We start from the raw sequence: 13,218 nt of genomic DNA, 5'->3' as shown, positions 1-13,218 counted from the left end.
CTGCTGAGCAGAGAGCCCGATGCGGGACTCGATTCCAGGACCCTGAGATCATGACCTGAGCCGAAGGCAGCAGCTTAACCCTCTGAGCCACCCAGGCGCCCCCTTGTGTTGGATTTCTAAAAGGTGATCGGTTACTTGAGGATACTCCCACAAACCTCTAAGAGATTATCCTTTAAACCATAATAGCAACACATGTTTATAATGGGAAATGAAACTTCTCAGTCAGCCAGATACTCACTTTCTCCCAAGTGCCCATTCTCTGCCTCTAGGGTGATATATTTTAGGGTGTGTTTCTGGGACCTCCATATCAGAAATCACATGGGGCTTGCTGAAAATTAAAATTTCTCATCTCAATCCTGTAGAATGGGCCTTCTGGGGGTTGGGAAGGGGTCTGTGTTTTTAACAACCATCCTAACTGAGTTCTGATCATATGGAAATGTTTGACACATACTGGTTCAGGTCCTTGGGGTAAACGAATTCTAGATGAGAGTCTGGTAAATTCACCCCTTCAAAAAATATTTACTGAGCACTTAAAATGTGACAGGTTCTGGTATAGGCATTTTAACTAATATGTATAGTATTATTACTATACATGTACATATGTTATATGTATAGTTATATATAGTTATATATAACTATATAATGTTATAACATTATATAGTTATAATGTTATAACTATAACATTACAGTTATATAATGTATTTTAATATCTGGTAGACCAATCTTTCTTAATTTCTTTTCTAAAACATTCCTAGCTATCTTATTTATCTATGGATGGGCTATATTCTTTGGTGGATGACCACTTGGGCTTTAGAGTTAAATGGCCTTGCTTAATTAATTAATTAATTTTTAAAAAGATTTTATTTATTTATTTGACAGAAAGATCACAAGCAGGCAGAGAGGCAGTCAGAGAGAGAGGAAGAAGCAGGCTCCCTGCTGAGCCCTGATGTGGGGCTCAATCCCAGGACCTGAGATCATGACCTGAGTTGAAGGCAGAGGTTTTAACCCACTGAGCCACCCAGGCGACCCCTAAATAGCCTTAATTTAAATATCAGTTCCATCATAGACACTTGAGAATAAGGACTCCGAGAGTAAACAGCTCCCACTGAAGACAAGCTCGTGATTAGTATTTACAAAGCACTGGAGGAAAGCCAAAGCCATTCTTTACATTCAATATTACACTAGATATCATTTCCCCTAAAACTTTAAATGTATTTTTTATAATATAATCATTTAAGTATTATTAGTCCAGTTGAATGTTATATTTGATTTCCTCCTCCAACTTTTTTTAGTGAAAAAATTTTCTTCTTTCAAATGTTCACTTGAACATTTACCTGCAAAATTAAATGATTTACTATTTGGTTTTCCCCCCACTGTTTTCTGGAGTCTCTACAAAAAAAAAATTATTTGCCCCTTACAGATTCTCAGGTTTTATGTATAGTCGTTTAAAATTTATGGGGCACCTGGGTGGCTCAGTTGGTTAAGCCTCTGTTGCTCTGCTTCGGCTCAGGTCATGATCTCAGGGTCCTGGGATCGAGCCCTGCATCAGGCTCCCTGCTTTTGGGGAGACTGTGTCTCTCTCCCACTCCCCTCGCTTGTGCCTCCCCCTGCGTGTGCCCTCTCTCTCTGTCAAATAAATAAATAAAATCTTAAAAAAAAATAAAATAAAATTTACTATTGTTGTGTTCTAGGAATTACTTCTTTTTATTTTGATCTATTCTTTTTATATGCAAGTCTGCTTTTCTTTAGTTTCTAATTACCTCATATTTCCTATTTACTAGTGTATCAGTGTATTTATTTCTTTGAACAAATAGTTTTCTAGTCATATGTATTCCCTGTTCAGTTTTTTTTTTTTAAGATTTTATTTATTTATCAGAGAGAGGCGGGGGCAGAGAGCGAGCACAGGCAGACAGAGTGGCAGCAGAGGCAGAGGGAGAAGCAGGCTCCCTGCTGAGCAAGGAGCCCGATGTGGGACTCGATCCCAGGACGCTGGGATCATGACCTGAGCCCAACGCAGCTGCTTAACCAACTGAGCCACCCAGGCGTCCCTTCCCTGTTCAGTTTTAAAAACACTTTATCAGCAATAGTTGGGGACTCTTCATGTTTGTTTTTATTCTTTTTAAATTTTTGCTATTAGCTATTTTCTGCTTTTCTGTCAGTCTGACAACTTTACTTAGACTTTGTTTCTTCTCAAAATATTTATAATAGTATAGTCCTTTTGGAGAAAGTCTCGTAATTATTACAGGATTGTCTTTTTTTCCACACTAGTTTTTGTTGTTGTTGTTCTAGAACATGATCTACAAATTGTGACAAACTATGATAAATGCCATCTATTTACTTGGCCCTTCCTTTTAAAATATTGAAGATTTTGATTTTATATCCCAACTCTTTAATGACTTCTAATTCCATTAAACTAAATTCTAAATGCTTTATTGCCCAGGGTATACAAGGGCCTGGACGATCTGGCTCTTCCCTTTTCTATCTGCTACTTTCACCCTCATTTACTACAACCAGATGCAAGGGCCTTGCTCCAGTTTCTGGGCTCATGATGTCCTTTCCCACTGCAAAGTCTATGAATGCTGGCTTTGCTCCCATCTGTCACATGGGATGCCTTCTCATCCTACTGTTTTTTATTTAATCATCATCTCTTGAGAGATATCAGCTCTGGCCATCTCATGGATCTCTCTCCCCAAAATACACCACCCTATTTATTCCTTCTGAGTACTTACTCCAATTCCTAAATCTTCATTTATTTATTTGTTAATTATTTGTTTTTCCTACCAGACCATAAGATAAAGGAGAACCACACAGGTATGTCTGCTATAGTATCCCCAGCAATTAACAGATCCCTTGGCACTTAAGACCGTCTTAATAAATGTATGCATGACTGTCAGGACTAAATGACTGACCAAATGAACAAAGAAGGAAGCACATACTGACCCATCTATCAGCTACAGTGTGCATTAACCTGTTATTCCTGCTAAGTACAGTGCCCAGGTCAGCATGAGGCCCAGGAGGGTAAGTATCTCCTGGTAGAAGATGTCCATCTAACAGAATGACTCTTCTAGTGATGAACATGTGCCCTCCTAGCATTTCCAGTATTCCAGACCCTGGAGGTAAGGAAAGTAGTGCCTCTTCTCTAGCTTGGGCCTTCTTTGTGGTCTTCCTCTCTAGCTCTATGAAACCCAACTGGAAACAGAACAAAATGATTTCACGTGTATGGCTAGTTGTTTAGAAAATCTTTGGTTTACCTTTCTTCTGTCCTCTCATGAACTTCATCAACGATGATATGGGTGACTCCTTGGAGAGCTGTGTCTCCTTCCAGCCTTCTCAGCAGCACGCCCGTGGTGCAGTATAACAGCCTGGTGGCTGAGGACTTACACAGGAAAGGGGATAGAAAGCATTCGTGGAATTTTTGCAAAAAGGAAACACTTTCAAAGCCAATATAGCAAAGCCATTCTGAATAGATAGGGACAAAGAATCTTGAAAACATCAGCAGCTGCATTTAATATGAAACCCCACTAAATGCACAGCTTCTTGCTTGTAACAACAGTAAAAGCTTTTGTATTTTATATCAAAATTTTAAGGCTCATAAAAAGCTTTCAAAAATTATTATAAAACATAGAAACAACAGTGAGTGATGAACTCAATTCTCCATTTGTCCATTCCTTATTTGGTTAAATGGGTTAAGTCCCAAGTTTAAGAGTAAAACAGCACTTACTAGATCATTTCTGTCAATGAAGAATAAAAGGTCTTTATAGAGGAAATGACTCATACCCAAGTAAGAGTTATACCAAAATATTTCTAAAAGGTTTTCAGCCATATTAAAGTATATATCCCAGCTTGCCTATGAGTCTCCAGACTCCGAGAACCCTTGATACATGAAAATGAAATTTCTGTTATCAGGAAATAGGCAGAGTATACAAACCTTGACACTTTCTAGCCGGATCTGGTACCCCACAGTCAGACCCACTCTTTCTGTCCTTTCTTTAGCAACACGTTCAGCAACAGATATTGCTGAAATTCGTCGGGGTTGGGTACAGATGATGTTAGCCACTTTCTCAGGTGGTCCATTCAGAGAATCATCCAGAATAAACTGAGGAATCTGTGTAGTTTTCCCACATCTGTATGTCAAAACAAATGAGTCTTAAAATGAGGGTTTTCAAGGGCTAGTTAATAGAAAAAAAGAACCATGTGCAACAGGGAAGTGGGAAAGCTAATTATAATAAAACTTATTCAGCTTCATTTATCTTTTAAACCAACCTGCTGACTTGTTACCTACAGCTCATAACTGCTAGGAATTTGCACTTGGATTCACAGGACACTCATAATAGCTTAGTATCATTTATAAAATTGGGACAATTGAGCAGACATTATATTAAGTTCTGCAAACACCTCTAAGAATATGAACTCTATATTTGAATCCTGAAGAAATGGGAGTATTCTCTTATGACTTTTGTATTATCTTATTGATTTGGCTACAAGGAGACTGAAGCTAAAAAGATAAGAAACTAGAAGATCTCAAATCACTACTGATACAGTGAGTCTGGGCACAAATGTAGTTATTAGGTTGCATACCTCTGAATATAGAACTAAACTAAGCCTACAACCTGTCTCTGTTAAATAAGTTTGGATAACATGAAAAGTGTAAAACAGGAAAAATAGTATGTCCTAAGTTGTTCTTATAAGAACAGGTAAAAGCTCTAAGGAAAGCAGAATAAATTTAAAAGAGGAAAATTTCCAAGTTAAATGTTCTGGAGGGGTACCTGAGTGGCTCAGCTGGTTAATTAAGCAGCTGACTCTTGATTTCAGCTCAGGTCATGATTGCAGGGTCCTGGGATTGAGGGCCCCCCATTGGGCTCCACGTTCACTGGGGAGGAGTTAGTTTGAAAATTCTTTTTCACTCTACCTCTGCCCCTCCCCCAGCTTGCATGCATGCACATGCTCACTCTCTTTCAAATAAATAAATCTTTTTTTTAAGATTTTACTTATTTATTTGTCAGAGAGAGCATAAGCAGGGGGAACAGCAGGCTCAGGGTGAAATAGGCTCTCTGCTGAGCAAGAAGCCCCGTGTGGGACTGGATCCCAGGACCCTGCATCATGACCAAGCCGAAGGTGACTGAGCCACACAGGCATTCCAATATTTTAACATAAATAAATGTTATGTATGTATGTATGTATGTATGTGTGTATGTATAAAGGTTCTGGAACTATCCTTTACATAAAAAAATGGGCCTGTTAAAAGCATTCAGTAGTGATGCATTCAGAGGTACAGTCCGTTAAGTGTCTGACTCTTGGTTTCAGCTCAGGTCTTTATCTCAGGATTGTGAGATTAAGCCCCATGTTGGGCTCTGTGCTCAGCACAGAGTGCTTAAAATTCTCTCCCTCCCTCTGTCCCTCCCCACTGTGTGCTCATGTGCTCTCTCTCGCTCAAATAAATAAATATTTTTAAAAAACTAAAAAAAAAAAACAAAAAACCGTTCAGTTAGACCTTTTGCCTTAAAACTGTCTCAAGGAGAGGTGTATAATGTGTATAAATTCCTGGACAGATTTCTGAGTTTGTTTTGTTTTTCTGTAATTTGGGTCTGTTGGTTCCAGATCTGTAATATTAGGTTTTGTGAAATATTATTTCGTATCTGATCGGAAAAAAGCACAAATAATAAGAGTTACCCGTTTTTTTTACAAGTAAAACTGGTTATTACCATAACCAGGGTACATACCATATTCATGGATGAAAGCCGCGTTACAAATAAATTGCATTCTTACCCTGTCATACCACTTATAACAAGCACTTGGTGCTCGCTCAACAATTTAAGAATGGTTTCTCTTTCTTCCCAAGCAGGGAGTGATTGTCTTTCTTGCAGAATTGACTGGAACTGTCTGGAAGCCTAGTAACATAGGAGATAAAGCATCAGTTAGGTACTTTGAATCATCTTTCACAAAGCTCTGAGTATTGAATCCCATAGCTTGACTCAGCTTTTCTGCTCTTTCTTTAACAATTTGTTCAGGGATGGAAATTGCGGATTTGTTAGGATTGGATGCTGATGACTTCAGTCAGAAGGCTGCTCAAAGAATCAGCTGTGGAATCTTTATGGCTTTCCTACATCTGAATAAACTGCAAGATCTTATAAGAGAAATAAGCCATCCTCCTTAGCACTATCATGCTCCTCCTAGCAGAAATCTCTACACCAGCACTATCTGATAGAACTTTCCATGTTCATGGAGATGATCTGTATTAGCATTGAACAATATAAAAACCTCTGGCTACACATGGCTAGTGAGCACTTGAAATGTGGCCAGTGTTACTGAGGAACTGAATTTTAATTTTATTTAAGTTTAATTAATTTAAATTTAAATGGCCACATGTGGCTAGGGGCTACCCCATTGGACAGCATAGTTCTATACAATATCAGATTTTTACTAAAGTCAGTAACAGAGCACTCACGAAAGGGTTCTTTTTAGCAAGCATCACATCTATGTAACTCAGTCTGACTTCCAATGGTCAGTAAACATTGTAGTGTATGTTAAAACTAAAGATGTATTTTTGAAATTTATATTAGCACATCATTTTCTGCATATAATTTTATCATATAAATTTATTACCTCTGAACACAAACTGATCAAATTCAAAGTGGAATTTTTTTTTCTACAGTCTTACTATTTACTTATGGTGTGAATTTCTATTCACTTTGACATCTAATCCAATCCCCAAAGTGGTTAAGCAATCTTTTGTCCTATACCCAACTTTGCCCTAAAAGTTCACTCATTGGTTCTTTTAAAATAATCTTTTTGTTAATGGGATAAAACATCATGGACTTGAGGAACAGAAAGTTAGCCTGGATCCCGGTTGCCACCAGTAACTATGTGATCTTGGGTTACTTACCCTGCAATTCTCTGAAAAGGGGTAGGGCCCCTCCTTAGCCTTTTCCTTTCTACACTATCTTTTTCTAATGTAAATCAGTTTTAATTTTGATTTCACTTATCAGATCATCTATCAGAGTACCAAAGTCACATGATTCTGAGAATATTTGGTATATATGCATGTGTTTCATTTCACTATGCTTTGGATTTTCTCAAACTATCTAGAACATGCACCCAAGTTTGCTGTGGCATGCAGAAACTTTGACCACTCAGAGTTAAAGAGAAACAAAAATATACTAGGGACTTCCTAATTCCTAATCCATTCACCCATACATTAGGAAGCAATGCTAGCCAGTCTCTCAGAATACCCTACCTGTTTTATTCGGAACTGCTTGCAGATTTTAGCATTTTCAGCATGTACTGATTTTGCCTGCCAGTCATATCTTTTGGAAATCTTTTTCTTAAGGTTCACATAGCTTTCATTCTCCACTATAACTGGTGCAGGACCTTCATCCTCATCTGTCTCCTCCTCAGGTTCTGATTCTTTTTCAACTTGAAGGGGATAAAAGGAAACATTTTCGATATGGAGCCCTTTCTTTAGCAAAGGAGGAAAGTCACTATCTAATAAAGTAACAACAAAATCGTTTAAGATGGAGAAAAAACTTAAAAGCTTGAGGAAAGCAAGTTCATTCATTTCAAACAACTACTACTGCCAAAGAACTTAAAATGCATCTTCAAATGAATTTAATCAAGTACAAGTGGATGTTGCTAAACCAAATTAAAAACAAAGAAAAACATCATGGCACACACCTTGTTAATTCCATAGATTCTTCACACTCAAGGAATTAACTGAAAGTTTCAACTATTTGCAAGTGTTCCTAAAATCTCATGATATCACATGATCAATCAGTAAACAAAATATGGCGTGTTCATATAATGGAATATTATTCAGCAATAAAATGAAGCACCAATACACCCTACAATATGAGCCGAAGGCAGCGGCTTAACCCACTGAGCCACCCAGGTGCCCCCACCCTACAATATGAATGAGCCTTGAAAACATGATTCTAAGGGAAAGAAGCCAATCACAAAGCTGCATAGTGTATGATTTCATTTCTATGAAGTGTACAGAATAGGCAAATGCGTAGACACTGAATGTAGATTCATGGTTTTCAAGGGTTGAAGGAAGGAAGAAATAAGAACTCATCACTAATAAGCTAATTATGGGGTTTCTTTTAGGGTTAAAAATGTTCTGGAATTAGACGGTGGTCACACTTGTACAACTCTGTGAGTATACTAAAAACCCACTGAATTGTACCCTTTGAAATTAAGGGTGAATTTTATGGTAGGTACATTTTATCTCAATAAAGCTATTACTTAAGAAAGTCCATGCCACACCATTTGTCATTTCTCAAGGAATATATCTGAATCCCACATGCTAAAAGCTGCTGTTTGGGAGCAAGTGGCTGGTGAGTGAAGCTAGCCATCTGTCCACCATCCCCATCTCAATGCAATTTCACTGTTCTCTACTTATTGATGTTTACCTAAGAACTCTTGTGAAATAATAAAAACTTGTTTCTCTCAAGAAAGATAGCAACAAATAAGAGAGGATTCTTTGCTGAACTTCGAACATGGAGTTTAATTGTGGTGTAAGAATCGGTACAGCAAATCTGGATTTCATTAATGCCAGAAGATTGCACAAATATTTCTTTGAGGATTTAGGGATTCATAAAGGTAGCCCTATGCTAATGAACTTTGGGGGACTAGGGTACTATAGAAAGAGAAATATCTCTAAAAACTCATTTGAAAGTCATTCCATGTAAAGCATCAGAAGTAAACATGTGAAACCAAATGAATTAAACGGAACAGTTTTTCTAGGAAGATGCTCTAGTTCTTCCAGTTCCCAATTGCTTGAATAAACTTATACAAAACTACAAACCTTTAATGCAGCGAGCCCAATCATGGTGACAAAACTGGGACTTACAATTAAAGTCAGGCCACAGTTCAGGGGATTCTCATTCCCTTTTGCCCATGGACTGAGGAGAATGACTTGCCTAAGATCACCAGGAGATCCGAGCACAGCCCTCGGAAACGCTGACTTCCTCAATCCACCATTGTGAACTCCCCCTCCACAAGGCCCTCCATGCAATCAAGGTCTTACATACCTTCAGGAATTTGATTTGAAGCAAAAGAATTATTTGGAATCATTGGTTTACGACAGACAGGATTATTTATTCTGGTCCCAGAGGATACTGGCAGAAAGTTCACAGGAGGGACACTGTACTTGTGATGGGTATTTGTCAGTAAATTGACTATTTCTGATTCTTCCTCTAAAAGGGTTATCAAAGAATACACAACAGGTTCTGAAGTTTCTGCAAATGTCAAGGCCTTGCCATAAAGGAATTCAGAAATATGTAAACGACAAGCCAGAGGTAGATTCTCATTGGTGGAATAAAATGCCACAAGAGGAGCTTGGTAAGGGTATTTGTGGTCTTTAGAAAATCGAATTTCGAGTTCATATAAAAAAGAGGCATCTTCGTGGGCATTAAGATGAGAATCATCTACAATTCTTTCCGCTCTTCCAACAATCTGATTTGGGGGCACTTCATGTTTGAATTTGCATCTTGATCCAAATTTACAATTTCCTTTGAGGTAAAATTTACAGACTTCAAGTGTAGCGTCCTGTGTATTTTTGGTACTTTCCCTTTGCTTGGATTTGCAGAATTTACTTGTCAAGTACTCCAGTTCTAATCCAATGGTCCAGACTCGGTTCTGAATTCTTTCTATAAATTTCTCTCCACAGATGGACTTGAGAGCAAATGCCTCTTCCTGCCGCTGTTCCACACATTCATCCAAGCTGACATGGACAACTGCCTCCGAGCTCTTCATCTTCTCCCCAAATGTCTCTGAAAAACACTGTGTGAGCAGATGTTCTAGTGATGCCCCGACATCTCCATCACAGAGCCTCAGGGCTGCCTGACAGCGCTCGGTGTCGAAGCCATACCTACCAAGTGTGAAACGTGACAAAAATATTAAGTAGTAGCAAGTCACAGAAGTGAAATTCATTTATACATGTTTGTGTGAAGTTATAACCATATATAGGTAGGATCTGTATTTTGAAAAAGTATCTCTGGTAATACTCCCTAATCACCTTGTTCCGAAAGAGAAGACATTATCAGGCACTGCCACAACCCACACACTAGGAAAGGACTCTGGAGGGTTTATAGTATGATTTCAGTCTCTTCACTTCTCCCCTAACTCCCATCAATGTTGAAAGCAATCACCTGGAAAGCTTCTGCACTGCAAATGTCGAGACGGTAAACTCTGGACTCTGAGGCTCCACTGGGCCTGAGCCAGCATATTCCAAAGGGTCACAGTCAGGAACAAGGGAAGCTTCTCGTCCAGCAGACCAGTACTGTTCATCATCACACTCAGGCTCATCATCTTCCTCCTCCCCGGAAATGCCTCTTCTGCCAAAGGTAATATTTTTTACATTAGATACTAATTTCCATGTACTTCAAAGAATAATTAAGCAAGAGTCTAAGAATTTAGTTCAAGGAGACAAAGGACCTACGATCCTAACTATTTTTTTTTTTTTTAGGATCCTAACTCTTCTTTAGTCACTGATTTAAACTTTTATTGATCTATTCATTTATATCCTGGCAATTAATATTCACCAGGCATTTATGACATGCCAGGTACTATGTTAAGGGTTTTATATGGTCTTTCTCTTTAAAGTCTTCCCACTAATCTGATACTACTGAAATCTCCATTTTTCAGATGATCAAGGAAAACTTAGAGAGGATTAGTAATCGCCAAAGGTTATACAGTAAAGAGCAACCAGAGATTTTTAACCTAGGCAGTATGACCCCAGAGCCTATATTCTTAACCACGGAAGCCCTGGCTATTCTCTCTCCTCGTTCATAAAAACCATCCCTCATTTTTTTGCTTGGCTGCATAACCACCTTTCCTAAATCTAAAGCAGATAAAGAGATTTGTAGATAAGCTGGAGATGGAGCTGTTCACCACTGACCACCCACCCATTAATTGTGCCAATGCGATGAATTGACTTCTTTGACTGAAATCACAAAGCAAAACAGTCAAAGAGTCAAAGTTGTTTCTCTTCGGCAGATGGTTATGAGAAAGTGTACCCCTAAGCCTTCATCTCATCAACTCGGTATCTCAACAACAACACCGCTGCTTGTTCACTCCAGGGTTTTATTCAGAAGCCTGTCAATAAAGCAATTACTGAGTCTGTTTCAGCATTGTCCTCGGGGAAAAAAAGATGAAACGGCAATTTGTACTGCTCACAGATATTGTAATACAAACTCACTCCGAAACTGTTGCTGAATAGTTATTCTTCTTATTTCTCTCAGCTCACTTCCAACTAATTACATTGTCACCATAGGATCAGTACTGAAAAGTTGTCCCAAAGACACGTGGGACCTGCCCACTGCCAACACAGCTTCCTTCACATACGAATTTACTCAAATAAAATGATTTACTCAGATCCAGCGTCTGCGTCTTGCTCCTGCAGGTCCCGGAGAAGAGCTTTCACTTTCTCCTGGTTCTCAGAAGTCATGTGCAGGGTCTGAAGGGGTACTTTGACTTCGGGCTTCCATCTGGGGCGTGCCTCTCCTTTTCTTATGCTACTGTTGCTAGGTCTGCAAAGGACACACTGACTTGGGACCACAACTTTGACATTCACCCCACAGGCCCCAAATATATACAGCACCAACTGGACTGTCAACTACCTTACAAATGATAACAATGAATGTGAAGAATTCCTTGTTTTCCACAGTACTTACCAGACTTCATTATCTTGCTGCTGCTGGAAAAAACACCTGATTAGATACTTAATCATTAAATCTGGCTTCACTAACTCAAGAATCCTCTGGAAAAACTAATAGTAGGATGACTCCTGCTGGAATAGATGACTTTCAAAAAAAAAAAAATGTGTTACACACAAATATTATTTCATTCTATTTTGGCTACCCAATCTGAAAACAATGAAGGGTCTCATCTTACTTGTGAATATTAGGTCCTGCTTCGGAAATATTTACCTAAATTATCATTACTTCCTCATTAAAAAAAAAATAATAATAAATGCATGTTCACTGGAGAAAAGTAGAAAACAGAAGTCATTCTAATTCACATCAATTATTTTCACATTTATAAATGAAACTATACAGTATAATATAATCTTTTATATTTGCTTTATTTCCTTATTGAAATAAAACTGGTATTTCTCTAAGATTAAATATTCTCTTACAATGTATTTTTTTGTTGTTGTTTTTGGTTGTGGTGGTTTTTTGTTTTTTGGGTTTTTTTTTTTTGACAGAGAGAAAGATCACAAGTAGGCAGAGAGTCAGACGGGCAGGTCGGGGGGAGCAGGCTCCCTGCTGGGCACAAGCCTGATGTGGGGCTCAGTCCCAGGACTCTGAGATCTGAGCAGAGGCTTAACCCACTGAGCCACCCAGGCACCCTCCTACAATGTATTTTCCAAATGGGTACGTATAGATATAGATGTACTGGAATTTACTTCACTCATCTTTCATTGTTAGATTTTAGATTTTTTTAGGTACTCTTTTTAATATTTAAAACAATAATAAATTCTAAAGTTTAAATTCTAAAGTTTAACATTATTCACTAAATTTCTTTTTTTCGTTTGGCATGTTTCATTATGAATTTTCACAAATCTAGGAAATGGAAGAAACTTTTTATGTTTAAAATCTCAATTCACAATATTAAGACTTTTAAAAAGAACCACACATTTAAACTTGCAACACTGGATAGCAAAAGAGAAAATATAATCGATTATGGTTTTAGCCACTTAGTCATAGTTTTTGAAAAGAAATGTTGCCCCAAGTCTATCATTTCTTCTAACATTCTTTTCTTTCTTTTAAAGTAGGCTCCATGCCCACTGTGATCCTAAAGTCAATCCCTCTGTTTGTACACTGTATCCCAATCTCTTCAGTCTCCTCAAGGAAAGAATCCCAGCACTTGTATTTCCCTCTACATCGTCAGTTCTTCATTCCTCTTGGAGCAGTCCCATCAGCACACACACATCCTCTGTAATTCTACCATCTTAAAAAACCAAACCAGGGCGCCTGGGTGGCTCAGTGGGTTAAGCCGCTGCCTTCGGCTCGGGTCATGATCTCAGGGTCCTGGGATCGAGTCCCGCATCAGGCTCTCTGCTCAGCAGGGAGCCTGCTTCCCTCTCTGTCTCTCTCTGTCTGCCTCTCTGTCTACTTGTGATTTCTCTCTGTCAAATAAATAAATAAAATCTTTAAAAAAAAAAAAAAAAAAAAACAAACCAAATTCTCCCCCTCAAACTATTGCCTTATCTCTTCTCCC

The 13,218-nt window shown here is 38.4% G+C and overlaps 1 protein-coding gene across 3 annotated transcripts in view; it reads right to left on the bottom strand.

Moving 5' to 3' along the window:
- Positions 1 to 13,218, bottom strand: part of DHX57 (DExH-box helicase 57) — a 55,140-nt gene that overhangs the window by 29,997 nt on the left and 11,925 nt on the right. For all 3 annotated transcript variants that reach the window (XM_044261712.1, XM_044261709.1, XM_044261711.1), the window contains exons 3-9: positions 11,367 to 11,525; positions 10,146 to 10,331; positions 9,027 to 9,865; positions 7,235 to 7,413; positions 5,767 to 5,888; positions 3,929 to 4,124; positions 3,252 to 3,376 (exon numbers count right to left, since the gene is read on the bottom strand). In XM_044261712.1, coding sequence (XP_044117647.1) covers positions 3,252 to 3,376; positions 3,929 to 4,124; positions 5,767 to 5,888; positions 7,235 to 7,413; positions 9,027 to 9,865; positions 10,146 to 10,331; positions 11,367 to 11,525 — 1,806 coding nt within the window. The remainder of the gene's footprint in view (positions 1 to 3,251; positions 3,377 to 3,928; positions 4,125 to 5,766; positions 5,889 to 7,234; positions 7,414 to 9,026; positions 9,866 to 10,145; positions 10,332 to 11,366; positions 11,526 to 13,218) is intronic.

Source organism: Neovison vison, chromosome 8 (genome assembly GCF_020171115.1).
Source record: "Neovison vison isolate M4711 chromosome 8, ASM_NN_V1, whole genome shotgun sequence".
NCBI classification, from domain to species: Eukaryota; Metazoa; Chordata; class Mammalia; order Carnivora; family Mustelidae; genus Neogale; species Neogale vison.
This window is presented reverse-complemented; position numbering and strand designations above follow the sequence as displayed.